This window comes from Pezoporus occidentalis, unplaced genomic scaffold, assembly GCF_034315485.1.
Source record: "Pezoporus occidentalis ecotype Australia unplaced genomic scaffold, CSIRO_AGI_Poc_V1 ctg144, whole genome shotgun sequence".
Taxonomy (NCBI): Eukaryota; Metazoa; Chordata; class Aves; order Psittaciformes; family Psittacidae; genus Pezoporus; species Pezoporus occidentalis.
Window position 1 is genome coordinate 2199025 of NW_026913252.1, and position 21697 is coordinate 2220721.

Consider the following 21697-nt stretch of genomic DNA (forward strand, 5'->3'; position numbering starts at 1 on the left):
GGGCGCCTTTGGCGCGAGATAGGAAAGCGCCGCCGCCGCCGCCGCCCGGCCCCGCCATGTCCCGCCGCGGCCGCGGGTGAGTGCCGCTGTCCCGGAGCCCTTCCGCCGCGGTGCGGGCGTGTCCGGCCACCTCCTGCGCTGCTCAGCGCCGCCATCCGCCCCGGGCGGGCCATGCCCGCTCTCCGGCGGGCTGCAGCAGGGCCGCGGCCTCGCACCCCGGCCTCCGTATTCCCCGGGCCCCGCTCTAAAACCTTCTCTTGGCTCTGTGAGCGGAGTGCGGGCCTGGCGGTAACCGCCCGGGAGCAGGGCAGTGGTAGGACAGGCCTGAGGCGGTAGGGCAGGCCATGGACAGAGCTTGGGCGAGGGGTGTGTGTGTGTGTGTGTGTGTGTGTGTGTGTGTGTGTGCGTGTGCGCGCACTGCTGCTGTCCCTCTTTAGTGCAGCAGTCCGGGAGATCTGTGAGCTGTAAGGAGGGGAAATGGTGCCAGTCCCTCGATGAAAAGCCTTTCCAGAGAGGCAGAAGGGGAAGGAAATCAAGATAAACGTGCCTTCCCCTGCTCCTGGCAGCATAAAAACTGCTGGTGTGCACTGAGAGTCCAAAGCTGACAGACTGCTTTAAACTTGGGTGTCAGTGTGAGGTGTTCGGGGCTCAGTGCTGGAAGATGATAGATCCAGGGCTCTGCTTTGGGAAGTGCAGGTTGCTCTTGGAGCTCTGCTGCCTTTTTATCAGAACTGATAATTATAATTCTCATTTATTTATCTCTAGTGAGGACTCGGATGAGCTGCATTACCAGGACACTGACCAGGATGTGCCAGAGCAGCGGGATGGCAGGTGCAAAGTCAAGTGGACGCAAGAAGAGGTGAGAGCTTGGCATTAGCTGAGAGTAGGTACCTCTGGCATGGCATCTTGGGCTTGGGTGCCTCCACCCCAGTCCTCACCTGCCAGCCATGACACCACCTCCTGCTGTCTTGCTACTGGAGAAGACCCTGTGTCCGTTCTGCTGGTGTGAGCTGAGGTCTTAATGAGGCCAGGGGATTCAGGGTGGCTTGAAGTGTAGCCTGGAGAGCAAGAGCAGCACCAATTGCTTTAGCTTAAGCTTGTGAGCCCTGAGCAAGGGAGCTGCTGCCTGCAGCACTCTGGTCAGCAGAGAGGTTCTGGGGGATGGCTGAGACCTCCAGCAAGCTGAATGTGAAAATGTTCTCCCTTTTTTCTAGCAAAAGAAGTGAGTGTTGAGACTATTGGGATCATGGCTTAGTCATCCTGGCTGAGAGCCTGAAATTAGTTCGGATATTCTCTTCTGTCCTCCCAGATCCTCCATATTTGTTCTGTGTGAAAACTGAAAGATGTCCTGTTTCTTCTGCGATATGAACACCAGCTAAGGTGGTCTTTATGCAGGGATAAAAGCCTTGGGGTCATGCTGGGACAGGGAGTAATTTCATGCTTCTGTTTGCCCAACTGGAGCACACAGGCAAGGCACCTAGAGCAGGCTTTTTGTGAGCTGTACCCCACACCTGGACTGTTAACAAGGTTTGTAAAAGAAATGCTGTGGAGCCCCACAGTGCTGAAAGACAGTAAACCACTGGACTGGTGCTGGTACACTTAAACCATTTAGCTGTCTTGGCCAGGCAAGAGCAGTGGCTGAGCTGGGAAATGGGCTGTCTGGTCAGGGTTGTACTGGGTCACAGGATTTGGACCAGACTGTACTGGAACAGAGCTGATCTCGTTTTACTCACTGTATGAGCTCACCCTAGTACAGAGTCCAGAAACAGTGTATTCCAGTTGGGTTCCACGTACTGGAATACTGCTAAAGGGTAGTGCGAACTACCTTTGTCCTGTGAATTCAGAATGCCAAAAAAAATCCCTTCTTGACAGTTCAAAAGATCTAGCTCATTCTCTTGACGCTGTCAGCCCAAGGGTGCCTGCAGTGTGTGTTGCCTTAGTGGATGTCTTTGTTCTTTGCAGGATGAGCAGCTGAAGATGTTAGTAAGACATTATGGGCAGAATGACTGGAAGTTCCTGGCCAGTCACTTTCCTGTAAGTGATCCCTTTCTCAGATGGGAATGTCAGTATTTGCATGTTACTTCTTGTGCTCATTGCTGGTTCTCTGTGGAGCACCTTGCACAGTGCAACTCTGCTCTGTGACTGAAGCCCTAGGCTACAGAGCAGGGAGACATCTTTCTTGTATAGAGGCCTTTCAAAGGCAAGTTTGTTTGAGGTGGGGTGAGAAATTGAGGCTTCTGTGCCCTAGTCATAGTATGTATTCTCCATGTGCTTCTGCAGGCTTTCTGTGGGCCAGCTTATGTGTGTGGAATCTGCAATTGCTGTAGGCATTGATGGAGCCTCCAGTCTAACATGTGGCTATTCTTGTGACTTTTCCTAGAACCGCAGTGATCAGCAGTGTCAGTACCGGTGGTTGCGAGTGTTGAATCCAGACTTGGTTAAGGGCCCTTGGACCAAAGAGGAGGACCAAAAGGTAAGTCAGGGCTGAGAGGATCTGACTGTTGGACTGTGACTGTCTGGGGAGAGGAAGGAGGTGAAAGACCCTTGGGTCTTTTGGTAAGCTCTGCGTACTTTTTTCCAAGGGTGGGTAACGGTTAAAGCGACACTGACTTGTTCTGGGCAGCCTAATACAGCCATGGCTGCAATGTGCAAGAGCAAGTCTAGGCCTCTTCAGCTAAACATCATCTTCCTTTCACACACAGTACTGGTACAGTAGGCTCCCAACTGAGGGAGCAGAAAAGGGAATTAATTCATCTGCCTGCCGGCAGATCTCCACCTGACCTGGCCGTGTTGGATCTAAGAGAAAACTGTTATTTCCTGTGCCTCAGTAGGCCTGCTAGGTGAACTATGACTTCTGTGAGCCTCTTTCTCTGCTGATTCCAGAATGAGCTGAGAGGGGCCAGCTCAGACAGACTGATCTTGATGGGCTTAAGAGAAATTGGAATTAATTCTAACTTCTAACAAGGTTTTTTTTTTTTGCTGCTAGATGTCCTACTTTGGCAGATTCTCTGTAACACTTCTGCTCCCCTTTTTCTTTCCCTTTTGATCCCGTTACAGGCTGTTACAGTCCCCCTTGCCTCCCATCTGTGTGTTATGTTTTAAGCACATCATAGGGAAGCTTCTCATGATGTCCTTCTACCTTCCTACAGCAGAGCTGTTGCTGCCTGCTTTGCTCTTCCCTTTGTATGTCTTGACTCTGCCACCTTACCCATTCTGATCAGGCCAGGCTTCAACTTTCCCCAGACTCAGCATATTGCTTTGCCCTGCAAGCACTCCAGCTCCTTTCCCTGTGCCTCAGTTTGGTGTCCTTGGTCCATCTTTCTGTGCATGATAGTCAAGCGTCTGAAGTAGGGGCATCTGTTATGAGCTAAAAGCTCTGTGGGCATCACCTATGTACCTGCACCTTTCAGTTGAGCATGGCTGGCCAGAGTACAAATGCTCCTTGATAATTCTTCAGCCTCTTTTCTAAGGTTTGGGGAGACCTTATAACAGTCTTCCAGTGCCTAAAGGGGCCTACAAGACATCTAAAGAGGGACTTTTGACAAGGGGTGGTAGTGACAGGACAAAGGGGAATGACTTCAAACTGACATAGGGGAGATTGAGATTAGACATTAAGAAGAAGCTCTTCTCTATGAATGTGGTGAGACAGTGGCACAGGTTGCACAGAGAAGCTGTGGCTGCCCCATCCCTGGCAGTGTTCAAGGCCAGGTTGGACATGAGGCTTGGAGCAAGCTGGTCTAGTGGAAGGTGTCCCTGCCTGTGACAGGGGTTGGAATTGAATGAGCTTTAAGGTCCCTTCCAACCCAAACCATTCCATGGTTCTATGTTTTTTGTGGGCAGAACACTGCAGACTGGTGCCTTCGCAGCTGGGTGGCCTGTGGAAATCCCTGTGTTGAGCTCAAGGATGGTGCTGGAGAGCATGTAGGAGCTGTTAGCTGTGCTTTAAAGCTGCTGTAAATGGTGACTTCTTTTTCCTTCTGATCTCTTGGCAGGACTGACAATGCTGTGAAAAATCACTGGAACTCCGCCATCAAGCGAAAGGTAGACACAGGAGGCTTCCTCAATGAAACTAAGGAGTCCAGGTCACTCTACTTGCTTGTGGAGGTGGATGAGAAGGAAAGCGAAAGCCAAACAAAAGCTGGGAGCCAGGTACTGCACCAGCATCTATGCAGCATGTGCCTGGGCCAGTCCCCTGCTCTGCCAATGTAGGTCAGAGCTGTTCATCCACCCTCCTGCCTCTCACGTTGCCTTTGGCACAGCCTGGTGTCTTCAGAAAGAGTCTGTGCCTTCTCCCAGCCTTTTCCAAGAGACTGGCTCTTGGGAGATCTCTCCCTCCAGGAGCCAGAGGTGTAATGTGAGCCTGAGTGTGTTATTCAGGTGGAGAACAGCAGTCTGCAAGTGCTGGTATCTTGCCAACTCCAGTACCAGATCTGTCTCAGAGACAGATTATTTTTGTTTTGGCCCTGTAGTGCTGTCGCTGGTGGAAGAAGGAGGCTGCCCCAGACAATGGGGGAGGTTTGATGAAGAGGCGTTTTGTTCCTTTCCACTAAAAAAAGTGAAGCAGGGAAAGTGAACCTTTTTCATGAAGAAAAAATGTAGTTTTCCAAGGCAGGCTCTTGGTAATTAGGAAGTGCAGAACTGGTGCTGCCTGCTTAGCCTATGTTTAACTTTCTCCTGGGATACTGTTAAGTAAAATCTTTAATTAAACATGTTTATCCTTTATGGACTTCTGTTTGAATGGTGTGTGGGACAGAGCAGTGAGGAAGAATAGGAATGGGAAACAAACTGAATGGCTGGTGGGAAAGCAGGTGGAGCAGAATGTGTCCAGGGACCCAGTCTTTGTCCCTAGGACGTTTATTCTCTTAGTTTGTACTAAAGGTTGGACTTCTTTGTTGTATGTGCAAAGAGCATCCTGCCCAACTGGCCAGTCAATATCTCTGAAATAAAGGAAGAGGATGTCAGTGACGAGGAAGTGGCAGGTGTACAGGAGCTGCATTCAAAGCTGCCAGCCACGGAACTAGCAGAGCATAACGCTGAGGGGACCCCGGATGATGTGGTGCCTGAGGATGCCTCTTCACTTGTCACATCACCGTACAAATGGGTTGTTGAAGCTGCCAACTATTTGTACCCAGCATCTGGACCAGCCTTCAGTGAAGCTCTGGACATGATTGAATCTGTAAGTAACAATCCGTGCTTTTCCAGGCAATGTTGAGAGACCAGATCTCATCCTTTCCCCTTGCTCATCACCATAGGCATCCTGAGGAGGACTGGGTCTGTCACTGGCTTGTGAGTTCCCACTGTGTGCTGTGAGCCCTGTCTCTTTGCTAGGGCTACATTAGGCCTTTCCAGCTCTGTGAGTATTGCTCTGGGCTTGCAAATTCTCCTAGGCTGATGTCCTTGTGCGTGGGCTCTGCTGGTGTGGGAGGCTGTAGATGCTGGTAAACCTGATCTCAACCCTCCTTTATCAGGCAGTGTCCCCAGCTATCCCTTTCCTAAGGGTTCAGGCCTGTGCTTCTTGGCTTTACTTTTCCTCTTATGGGATATGAGATAGGACAGGACAGACTGGGAGTGGGCCAGGCCCACTTGTAGTGTGCAGGACAGACACTGGGATGAAGACACCATTTGATTTCAATGGAGGTAGCTTTACTGAAACTAGTTATTATGGGCCAGTCAAGCAGTGCTGGAGGTCCCTAGGGTGACAGGCATGCCAGGATGAGAGGCTGGCTAGAACCAGCAGAGCACTTTGCTGCCTTCAGAGGGAAGATGCCTCTGAAGCACCCAGCCTGCCTAGGAGCTTATGAGCTGATTATCTCTGAAGGATCCGTTTTGCATTTGTACAGGAGGACTGAGAGTCCTTTCCCAAGGCTTAATGGCCCATGTGGGCGTCCTTGGGGGCCTGCTTGAATGGTACTTTGGCTGTTGGTAGGGTTGAGCTGTGAAGCAGGTGATCTCTGAATCGGTCTCGTTATTTTTATCTGCTTTCAGCTCAGCCCTGTGTCCAGTGTGTCCAGCTGTCCTGATGTGCCAAAGACTATGGTTTGGTGTTAGGTGACAGTCACTTCATTAAGCTGTCCCCAGAGCTACTCCCAGCTTCTTTGTCCCCTCTGTGTGTGGGAGCAGCAGCTGTGCTATGAACTGAACTGGGAAACTAACCTTCTGTAAATAGAAAAAAACCTGCCCTATGCACAGGCAGCAGCTTTCAGTTGGGTCAGTTCCCTGCTCATGTTCTCAGCTGTGCTGGCAGCAGAGAGAAGGGCTTGAGCTCTCCTCTAGCCAGGCTTACTGCAAAAGCTGGTGCAATCTCACACCACTCCCCCCACCTCACTTATTTCACCTCCCAGTTTGTATCTGCATCTATACCATCTGCTCAGCTTTCCTTCCTGGGCTGCTTCTGATGATTTCCCTTGTGAGCAGGACCCAGACGGGTGGTGTGATCTGACCCAGTTTGACCTGCCTGAGGAGCCCTCTGCCAGCAGCAGCAGCAGCAGCAGCAGCAGCAGCCCGGTGAGGCAAACCCCCAGCAAGCCAACGTCGTCCCTGCCCAATGTGATCGAATACCGCCTGGATGGCCACACCATCTCTGACCTCAGCAAGAGCAGCAAAGGGGAGCTCATCCCCATCTCGCCACATGCAGAGGTGAGCTTTGGCACGCCACCCTCTGTGCTGAAGAGGCAGAAGAAGAGGAAGATCACGCTCTCCCCAGTCACAGAGAACGTCACCAGCACCAGCCTTTCCTTCCTTGACTCCTGCAACAGTATGACGCCGAAGAGCACCCCTGTCAAGACACTGCCCTTCTCTCCATCTCAGGTATGGCGCAATGGCAGAGCCCAGTCGAGCTGCTCCTCTGCTTGGGCTTGGTTGTGAGGATGTTAATGCTCTATTTATTTGCCTTAATACTGTGTGTTCCCATCAGCTCTGTCAGTTTTGTGCTTCTCCTTCCTTGAACTGAGCCAGTGCCAGTGTGCAGCCTATGTCTCTTTGCTAAAGCAAGATGTAGAGCCTGGGTACTGGCACTGCTTGTCTTAAGTGCTGCCCTTCCTGTGGAGCAGCAGCTTATGCCTGCCTCTGGGAGTGCTTGCAGCATCAGGAAGGCTCAGCTACCCTGAGTGGTGGGCAGGCCATGTGCTCACTATGATAAAGAAGCACCACTGTGCAGATGTACATGCCTGCCCACTGCGGGATTGCTTCTGTCCCAGGGGCGCTTTTATCTCCAGGGCATTGCTGCCCTAGCTGTGGGTAGCAGAGTGGCAACAGTGACAAGTGGCTTTCCCTGTTTGTTTCCAGTTAAGTCAAACAGGCAGGCTCAGCAGCATGTGCCTCGTGCAGATCTTTGTGTTGCTGTAATCAGGAAAATGCTCCTGGTCTTGTCTTCATTGCAAAAGGGACTCTGATCTTTCAGCCTTTGTTATGACTCCTACAGTGTCCACAAATGTGGTGAACAGTCACAAAATCGATCAGGTTGAAAAAGACCTTCAAGATCACTGGGTCCAACCGGTCACCCAACATACATCATCTCTGAGCACTGTGGTGTTCAAACCCACTAGTGTCTCACATACTGATATAGTGGAGATCTGTCCATATAACAGAATAAAGGCTGTTGTGTTCTTCAGCACAGTTCCCACAGCTACTCTGTTATTCAGACCCTGCTTACCCGTGCCTTTATTTCTGCCATTTCTGCAGCACAGGGCAGCACATGGGAAAGTACCAAAGGCCAGTCTGACACCTGTGCTGAGGGTGAGGCCGCCTGCAGTCCGGTGTCCAGCTCTGCAGCCCCCCAGCACAAGAGGCATGTGGAGCTGGTTGGAGCAGCTCTGCTCTGGAGCCAGGCTGAGAGAGCTGGGCTGGGTCAGCCTGGACAAGAGAAGGCTCCTCAAGGGGAGACCTTAGAGCAGCTCCAGTGCCTAAAGGGGTTGGGGTTGGAACTGGAGGAGCTTTAAGGTTCTGTCCAACCTAAATGAGTCTGAGATTCTATGACCTCAAATGCAAAGCCAGCAAGAACTGGGAAATCATAGCAGGACCTGAAATGTGCAGCTCTGTAGAGTGTGAAAAGCCTCAAATAAATCTGAGAAGGCAAACGGCATATCCTGCCTCGCAGGCTCAGCTTCTGCCATCAATAAATGTAACGCATAGAGCTCTTCTCTCCCGATGGGTTCTTGGGTACAGGCCTCATCCCTTATGGGAGTAAAATTGTCACTTTTTAGCTGTCATGAAGTAAAATCCCAGCAGAGATGAGATAGTTTGTAGTTTTCTCACAGTTCAGGCTGAAGATGGCTCAGCGCAAAATCTGTTATCTTGAACGCTGTTGTGTTACGTCCGCGCTTGTGTCTTCCTTCCCATTTGTCAGCCTGAGGCCAGAATAGACCTTTGGTGGGCTGGGTTTACTCCTCCTTCACCATTTTGCTTGGCCTTATCTGGACCAGTGCAAGGAGAGACTTCTCTGCCACTTCTAGATGCTTGTAGTAGCGTCAGTTCATCCCCTGTGGGAAGTGAATAACCTTTAGAGGTGTGAAGCACCTTCCGGCAACATTCACGTGTGTATCCGTGCACAGGACTGTAAGAGTCATCGGGGTTTATACCGGGACTGATCGGTCTTGTGCCACTCAGTATGGGAGGATCGTCCCTGTTTCAGTTTTCCCCCGTATTTAGGAAAAAGTAATGACTGGTAATACTATGCTGGAATGCTTGAGACTGAGTGTCTTCTCTTTCTTTCCTGTGCTTTGCAGTTCTTAAACTTTTGGACCAAACAGGATACACTTGAACTGGAGAACCCATCTCTGACTTCCACACCTGTGTGTAGTCAGAAGGTGATTGTCAGCACTCCTCTGCACAGGGACAAGACCCCTCTGCTCCAGAAGAACTCGGCGTAAGTCCTTTCCTCCTCCTCCTCTCCTGAGCATTGTCCTTTTCCACAGAGGAGTCTGGTCCAGTTCAAGCAGACTTGTACTGGCACAGCTGAGAGAGGGCCAGGGGACTTCCTTAAAGCAGCATGTCCCCCAAAGACTGCTCTTCTCTGAGCTGCAGGGGTCGAGTGTCCAGGCTGATTGGAGCAATAGCCCAGTAACCACCATTGTGCTTGGCTGCTGGGTGGGTTGTTGCCTTCTGTGTTGCCTTCGTTTGGGAAACGCTGCTGTGCTGTGAGCCCTGCTTCCTTCCCCGTGTGCCAGCAGGGAAGGGATTTGACTTCCTTCACAAGAGCTGTTAAGATCCATCCCTTGAGCGCTGCACCCTCTGATTTGCCTGACCTGAAGGGCACTCTAGGGCGATGGTTACCCAGGGCACTGTACCAGGCAGGTGAGAAGGGACGGTCTGCACAGGTGGTGCTTTGCTGGTGGACTGAAGCAGCACAGTGTTAACCAGGGGGTGCTGGTTGTGTTAGCAAAACCACTCTGCTGTTGGCATGGCCCAGAGCAGCTTCCCCATCCAGGTGACATGAACTGGCTGGGCTGCTCTCGGTGCGTTCACACCCAGGAATTCTGCTCGTCCAGCTCTGACTGTCACAAGCCCAGGCTGGGCCTGAGCAGATCCACCAGCAGAAGCAGTGCAGAATAAGGCTGGGCTGCTGAGCTGTGTGTTGCCTGTGTCAGGGTGTATACTGCTTTCTGACAAGGGTGCTTCGTAGCTGGTAGGATGGAGCAGTAGAGCTGACATGTCTGGAGGATTATTTTCCCTACTGAAAGCTCCTGTTTCGCCCTGTTTGCACCCCAGGGACAGTCCATCCAGGTCAGGATGGCTTCTGCTGCTCCTTCCACATGAGACTCTGCAGGTGGCTCATGTCATGACAGGGCTTGGAAGGACGGATTTATTTTGTGTGGGTTACAGCATGTCTGATCCTTTGTTTTTCCTGCTTCCAGGTTTGTCACACCAGATCAGAAGTATGTGGTGGACAGCACACCTCATACCCCCACACCTTTCAAAAATGCCCTGGAGAAATATGGACCCATCAGGCCTCTGGTAATTATTGGGCGGGTCTGCCACTTGCTGATGGCAGAAGCAGAGTGAATGCAAAGGGGACATGGGGTAGGTTGCAGCAGAGCTGTGAGCTTGCTGTTAACTGTGCCGTAACAGAGCAGTTTCATAGTGCCAGGCTGAGGCGGGAGGGATGAGGGGAGCCTTGTCATGGTGAACGTGTCATGGGAAGTAGCCGCAGGACTTCTAGCTCCTCTGTAAACCAGCTACAAAAGCCAAAACCCGCCCTTGAATCAGGCTGCAGTGCTTGACTACTGATGAACTTAAGGGAAACCAAGGAAACAATCTACCTAGGCATCCCAGAGGAACTGGGTCTCCTAATGTGGGTGTTGCAGGGACGGCAGTTTCCAGCATCTCAGGCCTTTTGTGCATACTGCTCTCTCGGTGGCGCTTTGGGGTTGAGCTAGTAAGAGTCTCTCATGCTTGAAGATCCTGTAAATCTGTCAGGCTAGCAGGACTCTCGTCGTTCCAGCTGGGAAGTAAATCAGTTGTGTTTGTCCTCCCACTGCGTGCTCCTCTCACCCTTGAGGGAAATACCTGTGGGCCTGCCCAGCATACAGATTTTGATTGTCTTATGTTCTCTCTCTGCCTTTTCACACCAGCCCCAGACTCCTCACCTGGAAGAAGACTTGAAAGAGGTGCTCCGAAGTGAAGCTGGCATCGAACTTATCATAGAGGATGATGTGAAGCCTGAGAAACAGAGGAGGAAACAAGGAGTGAGCTGGTTTTGCATCTAGCACCTGTGGCTGAGCTGTTCTGTGCTGTTTAGGGGTGTTTTGCTGGTTTTGTTCATACTGCTGTTGATGCCCAAACGTTTTTGGCCTGTGGCTGCTGCCTTTTAATCAGCAAGAGGTGCCTGAGGCTAAGGCCTGCTTAAAATCCTGCCAGCTTTGTTCTGGTTTATGCTGAGCTTGGGGCGCGCTAGGAGAGACCCATGTCCCTAACCCATGGGAGACACCATGGCACGCTTGGAGCATCTGTGGAAAGTTGGCTCCCAGGAGGCTGTGGGCATGTATGGAGTGTCTGTTGGCTCAGTTCTGGTGGCCTTTCTTTCCTACCGGAAGATGCTTCCTCTTATAAATCTGTGGCTCTTGGTGCCAGGGGGCACTCTGGAAGTTGCTGTGCCATGTGGTGGGAAGATGTCAGAGCAGTGCAGATCTGGGCTGACATGAGCTTGGTGTGCACCCTGGGCTGTGAAGATGGCAGTTCAGAGGTTGATTCATGCTGACACTTGCTTTCCTATGCCCCCCAGTTGCGCAGGAGTCCCATCAAGAAGGTCCGGAAGTCTCTGGCGCTAGATATTGTGGATGAAGACATGACACAAAATACGCCTGCCCTCCCCAAGACTGTCTGCTTCAAAAGAGCTCAGGTGAGGGGTGTTGTGCTCAGAGCAGGGGCAGAGTTAGCTTCTGCTCCAAAGAATCGTAGAATCCCAGACTGGTTTGGGCTGGAAGTGACCCGAAAGCTAAAGGGACCCTCTAGTTCCAGCTCCTGCCACAGGCAGGGACACCTTCCAGTGGAGCAGCTTGCTCCAAGCCCCTGTGTCCAGCCTGGCCTTGAACACTGCCAGGGATGGGGCAGCCGCAGCTTCTCTGGGCCCCCTGTGCCAGTGCCTCAGCACCCTCACAGGGAAGCCCTATGCAAGGGAGTGGTGGGAGCTTTTTGCCACCTGGAGCTGCCTTTGAGCAGCAGCACATGTGAATGTGGATGAAGGGCTGGAGTTGTTAGCTGGTCTTCTGGCCAGGCCACATATCAGCACTGTTCAGGCAAATTAACTTCTTTCCTTTTTGCAGCCTGTGAATTTCCTGGCGAGGTCCCTAAACCTTTCCTCCTCGAGCAGGAAGAACGACAGTGGTTTGCTCAACAGAGCCTTTGTGCAAGTGCAGCCAGAGAAAATGTCCTGCAGGAAAATGCCCAGCCATTTCAGACCACCAGCACCGGTAAGCCCTGCAGCCATTCCTGCCTCAGTCAGAGGTGAGCTGCTAGGGCAGCCCTTGTCCCCCCTCCTCAGGAGGAGGAGCAAGGGGTTGAAGCTCCAAAATGTGTTTCTCACCCCTGTGATTTTTAGGGTGTTTCTAAGTTGCTGTGAGGGCTGCGTACTACAGGCAGCACAAGTTGGCTTTATCCTGCCGTTGACTTGAACCCGTGACGAGTACAGTGTGCCACCTTGTGGCTTATGCTGGCATTGGGGGTGTTACTGCTACCCTGTTCCACACAGGTGTGTCTGGGTTGAGCTAGAGTCGCAGCAGCCTACAAATGCCCCCTGGGGCATAAACGGTTTCTCGTGCTCTCCTTAAAATCTTCACCACTTGGAGTATTTGCAGGCAGAGTGCACAAGTGCGTGGGGGGTATCCTTGCTTTGTTAGCCAGTGTAGCATAGAGAAGGGGATTTGGACCATGATTGTGCAGGTGTTTGCTCGGGCCAAGTCATCAGGGCTCTCTTGTAGCTTGAATGAGGGTGGAAATGTGTGCTGTGCTTGGGGGGGGTGTGTGTGTGTGTGTGTGTGTGAAACTGCAACTAGGGGCTAGAGTGGGCGGTTTTCACATCCCAGGAAGAGCTCTAATGCAGTGTTGTCTTCACTGAAAAGCATTGGCTCAGTCTTAATGAAACACTGCAGTGAGGGGGTTGCATCTGCCCCTGGATTAGAGCTGTTGTGAAAGCTCTTTCTTCTGACAGATAAGTACCCCTCAGGCAGAGTAATTCCTTCCCCTTCTCGAGCCCTCCTTAAACACTTCCATTTCTTCTCCTGTCCTATGTAGGGTCATATTGCTCTCAGAGCTAATGTATCTGCATAAATAAAGCTTTGGGACTGACTTGAAGGTGACTAGGTAAGGCAGCTTGTGTGGTGACAGTACAGATATGCAGTGAAACCCCACTGCCCAAGAACAGCAGAGCTGTCTGTGGTACTGCGGGGCTCTTGGGTTTTATTGTACCGGACTGGTGTTGCTAGCAGCGGCAGTTATTTATTAAGGAAGCTTATCTAGCCCTGGCTGAACCCAAAGCCATGCTGTTGGCTGCACAGGCTGTTCTTACTGCAAGTGCTGAAGCTCGAGCTCTGGTACCTTGCAGTGCATGTCAGTGGGTATTTCCAGGTGAGGACCTTGTGTCTCTTGGCTGCATTTATCAGGTAATTTGCAGGTTTTCCCTGGAGTGCAAAGCCGTGTCATGGGTCCCCTTTCTGCATGCAGTGACTGAAGCACACCTGGGTTTTCAGCTGTTCTTTTGTGCTGAAAGCGAAGGCACCAAATTGCAGTTAAGGATGGTCTTTGACTAATCTAGACCTGGGCTGACCATCTCCTGCAGGAATTTAACTGGTTAGGAATAAACCCCAAAGTTGTTCTTGGATTCCTTATATCCCTCTGGAATCTCTTCCATACAAGGAGCATTAGCTAGTTTGTGCTTTGTGAGTTTTGTCTCAAGCCAGGTAGGGGCAAGGCCCGAAAGGGCACGAGACTTGTTCTGAAATGGAGCATTTGCCTGGGAAGCTCCTGAATGTAACCTTCCTTTGCTTGAAATCACCACCTCAGCTGAGATCAGTAACCGGCAGTGTGCAAGTTCCTCCCGGTTGAAAGATGGGTGCTCCTAAGGCAAATATTTTATTTCTCTTGGATAGCAGATAACAGTTTATTCATCTTTGCAGTCTTTCAGGAAGGAAGTTGACATAATGTTTGTCCTCTCCCCTCGCTGTGTTGTACACTTGCTTTCTTTTCCCTCTGTAGATGACCAGGGCTTGGACAGTGGTAGCCTGTGGTGGAACCAGAGACCAGCTCTTCATGCAGGAGAAAGCTCGACAGTTTTTGGGCATGTTGAAACAGACTCACACGTCAAGGACCTTAATCTTATAATGAAGGATTGTTCTACTTTTCTTATTTTATTTTTTTTTTCCATCAGTGGAGGGGGAGCCACGGGGAAAAGCTCTCCTCTGCCAGGCCTTAGTGTGGGTGGATTTTTTCCTTTCTGTGCCCAGGTAGCTCTACATTGTAATAAATGGGGCTAACTGCTGGCTGATGTGTGGAATGCAAGTTTGGGGACCAAGGAGGCAGGGTTGGAGAGCAAACAGCAAGAGCTCTGTCTGCAAGACCTTGGCAGAAGCAGCAGCAGACAGCGGCGTTGCACCTCAGAGCAGGTGTGCAGCAGGCAGGGGAGGCTGGCCTGGCCTGGCCTCTCAGCCTGCCTGGATCTCGTGCCGGTGCCTCAGGAATGGCTTTTGTGAAGGTTCCCGCATGTCTGGTGTCTCCTGAATTTCCCTAGGAGATGGAGCCGTCCCCCTTCCCTCTGGGAGGACGGGGAGGGTGTTGTGTGCTTGTGGAAGATGTGCTTTGGGGTGACCTGTACTGGGAGGTGGCCCCTTGCTCTCTGTGGGGCTGTTCTGTCCTAGCATGCTGCAGAATGGGAGTATCAGTTGCCTCTCCTCAGAGCTGTGCTCCCTCTTCAAATAAATGATGGTGCTGACATCACCCTGTCACTCCGGCTCTGACTCTGCCAGGGCCCTGCAGTGCTCGGAGGAAGAGGTAGTGCTGTGCTGGCTGCTGAGATGCAGCAGAGCACTGTTCTACAGGTGCGATCACTTGCCTGGCATGCTGCTGTATTTGTGTTAGCCTCTTGGTATGGGGAAAAAGGGATGGTTCCCCCCAGCCTTAGTGGATTAATCATCTGTTTAGAAATTCTTTGGTTACTTTATGGGGAGGTGCCACTGTGTTTGAGCTTAGTGTGGCTGGGATTTCTGCAAAGCTACAGGAGTGGATGGGGGCTGCAGAGACCGAGAGGCTGGAAGGAGCCCTAAACATGTGGGATGTAGCAGAACGTCTTCTGTTCCCCTTCCTTTGGAAGCCAAAACTGCGTTCATGTACTGTTCCAGAGTTGCAGCTGTAATGTGGTGTCCTCTTTTGACATAGCCAAGGATGAAACGGGGTGATTGTAGCAATATGTTTGCAACGTCTGCAATTGGAAAGGTGCTGGGGGAACTGAAGAGCAACTCGCTGATTAGATGCTTCAGGTTGTTGGACCCGACAGCGTGCGCTTGCAGCCCAGAAACCCCTGTGTGCTGCTCCTGCACCCCCGGAGCATGAGCACCAGGCCGAGGAAGGGGATTCTGCCTCTCTGCTGTGCTCTGGGGAGACAGCCTCCCCCCCCCGCCCCCGGCAGCCCTGATCGAGCAGCCCTGATCCAGCTCTGGGGCAACAGCACAAGAGGGATATAAAAATGCTGGAGCGAGTCTGGAGGAGGCCATGGAGCTGCTGCGAGGGCTGGAGCAGCTCTTCTCTGGAGCCAGGCTGAGAGAGCTGGGCTGGGTCAGCCTGGACAAGAGAAGGCTCCTCAAGGGGAGACCTGAGAGCAGCTCCAGTGCCTAAAGGGGCTGCAGGAAAGCTGGAGAGGGGCTTGGGACAAGGGCCTGCAGGGACAGGTCAAGGGGAATAAGTGTGCTTGTTTAATAAACTGTGCATGTTAGTGTGTACAGCTGGTGACTGGTGATTTGATGCACTGCTAATTTTCCTTTGTACTTTACTTACATATATATGATTTGCTTTATTGCTTATTTACCATACAGATATATCCAATTTGTGTTAGTGTACTTTTTTCGCTTTAGTGTGCTTGTTTAATAAACTGTGCATGTTATACAGCTAGTATGTGGTTGTTTTGTTGCGTACCCTGCCTGTTAGCCGAACAATCTGATATAGTCAGCAGGATACAAAACAAAATACATTTTTTTTTTTTAAGATAAAACTGATGGTAAGAGAGATGTAGAGCTGGGTATTCCTGGCTGGGAATATTGGATCCTTATTGGATTTTGGCAGCTGAGGGGTCATGGCATGGCTTCTGCGAGAACTGGGACTCCTGTTTTAAGGAGTCAGAATCCTTTGGTGTTGTTGAATGTTTACCAAAAGTTTCAGTAGAAAAAGGGGAAGAATTGATTGCTCTGGGGAGATGAGGATAGATTCTGCTGGCTGCATACCGAAAGCAGCACCAGCAGAGAGAGCAAATGCAGAAGGAGAAAATTGATTTGCAGAAACAAGTTTGCAAATTGCAGGGAAAAATAATTATATTATAGCTATTAACTGATAAATTGGACACGTATCAAACAGTAGCAGAAAAAGCAGATGTTTGGGCAGCCCAATATAAATATTGAAAGTGAAGGGGTCGAGTACACTGGAAAAAAGTCCATGCAGTGATCGCGGAGGCAGGAAGGAATTAGGACCCTGAGAAATGGGATGGAGATGTGTGAGATTCAACTGATTTGGGTAGTAGTTGAGAGCCTGAGGTGTTCATTGAAGAAAAGCCAGTAGTACAAAGGAAACTGGAATGTGTGGGTGGTCCAGTTATTGGCAGGACATAGTAGAAGATTTCACTCAGCACAAAATTAGTGACATTGTAGACAGGTTCAAACAAAAGCTTAGGGAATCTCTGCTTTCTTGGGTTGTCAGGTTGCATGATTTAGGGGCTTCTGGAGTTAAATTGGATCCAGACAAAGTTAACAAATTTGTAATGTTAAGCTCTAACTCCTTTGTTCAGGATGCCTTTCAAGGCACTAGGGATGAGACAAATTTATTTATTAGCAACTGCAACAGAAAATACTTCACAGAAGGGGAATGGCCCGGTGCAGATCAACCTTGGTACACTTTACAGGACTGTGGTCAGTGTGTTAAGGAGGAAGGAATGAAAACTGCTGTTTTTGTCAGAGATGCAGACATTGTGCTGCAGGCTCCACTATCGGTTTCTATTTGGAACCAGATCAGTAAGACTGCGCCACATGTGTATATAAGTATTATGATGACCTTATTGATAAATGAAAAAGGACACCCCATAGAAGAAGTCATAGAAAAGACCCAGCAGTTAGGAGATTTGGGGGAGTGGGGCACCAAACAAAATACAAGAAGAGGTAACAGGAGGGGCGAGGGGAAGGGGAATTGACTCTCTCAGAAAGGTTTGCTGCCTTGCTGGAAGATGGGATGGCTTGAGATAAGATTGATGGGATTCCCACCAATGAAATGTGGAGACTGTACAAACAACATGGGTTTGCATAAATCTGTGAAAAGGGTAAACAGTTCAAGCAAAAAGCAATGAGCTTGACATAACAATTTGACCTCCAGCTCCCCCCTTTGAGCCTCAATGGGACAGTATACTTACCAATGGAGGGCCCCCAGTGGCAAGTCGATCATTCCAGGGGATGAAAAGGGATGGGACCAGTACACTGATCTTTATCTATGGCCAGACGTTAAAATGTTAAAATAATTGAGAGAATTAAAACCAGACTGAGATGAGGGCCAAGCTCCAGCATAAGGATGGGTGAGGACAGATCACTGTCCTCACACAGAGCTTCAAATTTGGTGGAAAAATAGATGTCAAACGGCTGAGGCCCTCAGTGATACTGAGGCAGAGGCCTCTCTAATTTATGGTAATCCTAAAAAATTTAAAGGGCAAAAGGTTTTGATTACAGGATTAGGTGGCAGACAAACTGAAGCAGTACAGACAAAAAGTGAGATGAAACTGGCACTCTGCCAAAACAAACTTATTCAGTGATGATTGTTCTATCCCTGAATATATAATTGGAATTGATTTTTTAAAAGGATTGACTTCATGCTTACCTGATGATAAGTATCAATTTGGAAGCAGGGCATATGTATCAGCTTGGCCAGTTTTAGTTGGAAAAGTTAAAATGCCTCCAGTACAAATCCCATCTGCCACCAAGGTAATCACAATGAGACAATATTGTGTACCAGGAGGACATGAAGAGATTTCACAGACTCTTACAGATTTACTAGATATGGGAGTGTTGAAACCAACAACCACTGCCTTTAATAATCCTGTGTGGCCTGTTAAGAAGAGTGATGGAACATGGCAAATGACAGCAGACTATAAGGAGCTTAACAAGTACACCCCACCACTAACAGCCTTGCTCCATTCCTGGCAGTGTTCAAAGCCAGGTTGGATGGAGTCTTGAGTGACATAGTTTAGTGTGTGTTTGCATGGTTTAGTGTCCCTGTAAATGGCAGACGGGTTGGAATTGGGTGATCTAAAGTCCTTTCCAACCCAAATCACTCTATGATTCTGTGGTACCAGACAGTTACTTTAATTGAAAGAATACAACAGCACTCTGGAACCTGGTATGCAGCAATTGATACAGCTAATGCTTTTATTACAATACCCATTGCTGAGGAACACTGGAATCTATTTGCTTTTACTTGGCGAGGTAGGCAGTATATATTTACCTGCTTACCTCAAGGGTGGCTCCATAATTCCACCCTCTGACACTAAATTGTGGCAGAACATTTGAATGAGCTGTCATTGACAAAGACAATACAAATGATACATTATATCAATGACATAATAATTCAGGGAGAAACTTAGCAAGATGTGCAACAATTAGAATTAATACTGCAGAATATGAAAAATAAAGGAAGGGAAATTAATCCAGACAAAATTCAAGAATCTCTGGTTCACTTTATTGTACTTATTTACTATATACATATAAAAATAGATATCTGATTTGCATTAGCATGCTTGCTTGCTTTACTGTGGTTATTTGTTTGTTTAATAAACTGTGCATGCTATACAGCTAGTGCGTGGTCTTTTTGTTGCGGACCCTGCCTGGCAGCATGTTCTGGGTTCAGCAGTAACAGTCATTTTTCTCCTTCTTAGTAGCCTGTGCAGTGCTGTGTTTTTGACTTCCACCCTGGGAACAGCACTGATAACACCAGTGTTTTTAGTTGTTGCTCAGTAATGTTTACTCTGACCAAGGACTTTGTGAGTCTCATGCTCTGCCAGGGGGGAGGGGAAGACAGGAGGAAGCAGAGACAGGACACCTGACACAAACTAACCAAAGAGGCATTCCACACCGCAGCACGTCATGCCCACTATATAAACTGGGTGCAGTTATCTGGAAGGGTTAGATCACTGCTCACATTGGGCTGGATATCAGTTGGCAGATGGTTAGCAGTTGTATTCTTTTCCCTTATTTCCCTTATTATTATTGTTGGTAGCGGTAGTGGTTTGTGTTATACCTTAGTTACTGGACTGTTCTTATCTAAACCCATGGGAGTTACATTCTTTCCATTCTTCTCCCCATCCCTCCGGGAGCGGTGGGAGGAAGTGTGGGGGGGGGGAGTGAGCGAGCAGCTGCGTGGTTCTGGGTTGCCTGCTGGGTTTAAACCACAACACAGTGGAACAGCTGCAGACACGCAGCACACTTCCCCACCTTCTTCTAACCCCATTATGTCCCTTCCTGTACTGGTGTCTGCATCCTCATCAGCTGTTCTTTGAAACACAAAGCCATGGGCTGACCCAGACTCCCTCAAAGCATTGTTTCTTTAAATCAGGTCCACTCTGGACCTCCAAACCTGCAATTTGTTATGGTTTTCCTTTCTCATGCTGTTTCCTACTACAAAAATATTGCAGTCATCTTGGAAAGAAGTTTTCCCCCTCTGTCTTGAGCTCCTAAGCCCAGGTCTCTCAGCCTCTCTACACATGCTCCCAAATCCTATCCGGGCAGTCTTTCTCTCACCATATGACAATTCATCCCCATTCCTTCAGAATGGGGATCCCCACACTGGGAGACACTACCCCAGATGTGGCCACACCAGTGTTGAGTCCAGATGGACAATCCCTGTCCTTGTCTGGGTGGCCATGTTTCTCCTATTGAAGCCCAGTGTGCTCATAGCCCTATTTCTGATTAGCACCAATGGCTGCTGGGGTATCCTTCTCAATGCCAAACCCTTATCTTTGTGGTTGCATCTCAACCAGTAATATCCAACCCTTCCTTGAAACAGTTTTGAGGCTTAACCCTGGTAGACAGCTCAGTCCCACACAGCTGCTCGCTCACTCATGATGACACATGGTGTGGAACTGCCCTGTGGTCAGTTGGGGTCAGCTGTCTCAGCAGTGTCCCCTTCCAGCTTCTTGTGCACCCCCAGCCTATGTGCTGCTGGAGCAGCACAAGCAGCAGAGAAGGCCTTGGTGCTGTACAAACACTGCTCAGCAGTAACTAACTCATCAGTGTGTTATAAACACTGGTTCGGTCGCAAATCCAAAGCTCAGCACCACAAGAGGATCTGGTTCGAGACCATCTTAAGAACCTGAACATGCACAAGTCCATGGGACCTAATGAAATCCATCTGCGGGTCCTGAAGGAGCTGGCAAATGAAGTTGCTAAGCCACTGTCCATCATATTTGAAAAATCATGGCAGTCAGGTGAAGTTCCTGATGGCTGGAAAAAGGGAAATATAACCCCCATTTTCAAGAATGGGAAAATGGATGACCCGGGGAATTGCAGACCAGTCAGTCTCACCTCTGTGCCTGGCAAAATCCTGGGGCAGATTCTCCTGGCAGGCATGCTAAGGCACATGAAAATCAACAAGGTGCTTGGTGACAGCCAGCAGGGCTTCACTGAGGGGAAATCCTGCCTGACCAATTTGGTGGCCTTCTATGATGGGGCTACAGAACTGATGGACAGGGGTAGAGCAGTTGACACCATCTACCTGGACTTGTGCAAAGCATTTGACATTGTCCCACATGACATCCTTGTCTCTAAATTGGAGAGACATCAATTTGATGGGTGGACCATTTGGTAGATAAAGAACTGTCTGGATGGCCGCACGCAAAGAGCCACAAGGTCAATGGCTCAATGTCCAGCTGAAGACCAGTAATGAGTGATGTCCCTCAGGGATCGGTGTTGGGACCGGTCTTGTTTAACATCTTTGTCACTGACGTGGACAGTGGGACTGAGTGCGCCCTCAGCAAGTTTGCCAATGACACCAAGCTGTATGGTTCAGTTGATAACACTGGAGGGAAGGAATGCCATCCAGAGGGACCTTGACATGCTTGTGAGGTGGACAATGCCAACCTCATGAAGTTTAACCAGGCCAAGTGCAAGGTCCTACACCTGGGTCGGAGCAATCCCAGGCACAGCTACAGGTTGGGCAGAGAAGAGATTCAGAGCAGCCCTGTGGAGAAGGACTTGCGGGTGTTGGTTGATGAGAAAATGAACAAGAGTCAGCAGTGTGCACTTGCAGCCCAGAAAGCCAACCGTATCCTGGGCTGCATCTAAAGGAGCGTGACCAGCAGGTCAAAGGAGGTGATCCTGCCCCTCTACTCTGCTCTCATGAGACCTCACTTGGAGCATTGTGTACAGTTCTGGCGTCCTCAACATAAAAAGGACATGGAACTGTTGGAACAAGTCCAGAGGAGGCCACGAGGATGATCAGGGGACCGGAGCACCTCCCGTGTGAAGACAGGCTGAGAAAGTTGGGGCTGTTCAGCCTGGAGAAGAGAAGGCTGTGTGGAGACCTCATAGCAGCCTTCCAGTATCTGAAGGGGGCCTGTAAGTATGCTGGGGAGGGACTCTTCGTTACGGACTGTAGTGATAGGACAAGGGATCAACAGGTTAAAGCTTAAACAGGGGAAGTTTAGATTGGATATAAGGAAGAAGTTCTTTACTGTAAGGGTGGTGAGGCACTGGAATGGGTTGCCCAAGGAAGTTGTGAATGCTCCATCCCTGGCAGTGTTCAAGGCCAGGTTGGACAGAGCCTTGGGTGACATGGTTTAGTGTGAGGTGTCCCTGCCCATAGCAAGGGGGGTTTGGAACTTGATGATCTAAATAAAGGTCCTTTCCAACTCTAACTATTCTCTGATTCTATTATTCTATGATTCATACGGGCTGCTGTGATGAACATTAATTCCTCTCTAGCCACAACCAGTACAACAGGGTGATCCTGCCCCTGATGCAGAACATTAGAA

General features: G+C 49.8%; 1 protein-coding gene across 1 annotated transcript; it reads left to right on the forward strand.

Annotated features, from left to right (window-relative positions):
• Positions 1-14424, forward strand: MYBL2 (MYB proto-oncogene like 2). Its single transcript, XM_062610062.1, has 13 exons — positions 1-76; positions 766-859; positions 1963-2034; positions 2381-2485; positions 3985-4149; positions 4907-5176; positions 6415-6807; positions 8724-8863; positions 9852-9951; positions 10569-10682; positions 11219-11335; positions 11760-11906; positions 13687-14424. Exons 1-13 carry the CDS (start codon positions 57-59, stop codon positions 13810-13812), a joined length of 1863 nt encoding a protein of 620 aa, XP_062466046.1. The 5' UTR covers positions 1-56; the 3' UTR covers positions 13813-14424.
• The last annotated feature ends 7273 nt before the right edge of the window (positions 14425-21697 follow it).

What these genes read in the sequence shown, in the direction of transcription:
- MYBL2 (XM_062610062.1), top strand. Translation starts at nt 57, where the DNA reads ATGTCCCGCCGCGGCCGCGG. An exon ending in AAACAAAAGCTGGGAGCCAG is followed by an intron (nt 4,150 to 4,906) that starts GTACTGCACCAG and finishes GTATGTGCAAAG; the next exon opens with AGCATCCTGCCCAACTGGCC. An exon ending in ATGGACCCATCAGGCCTCTG is followed by an intron (nt 9,952 to 10,568) that starts GTAATTATTGGG and finishes TTTTCACACCAG; the next exon opens with CCCCAGACTCCTCACCTGGA.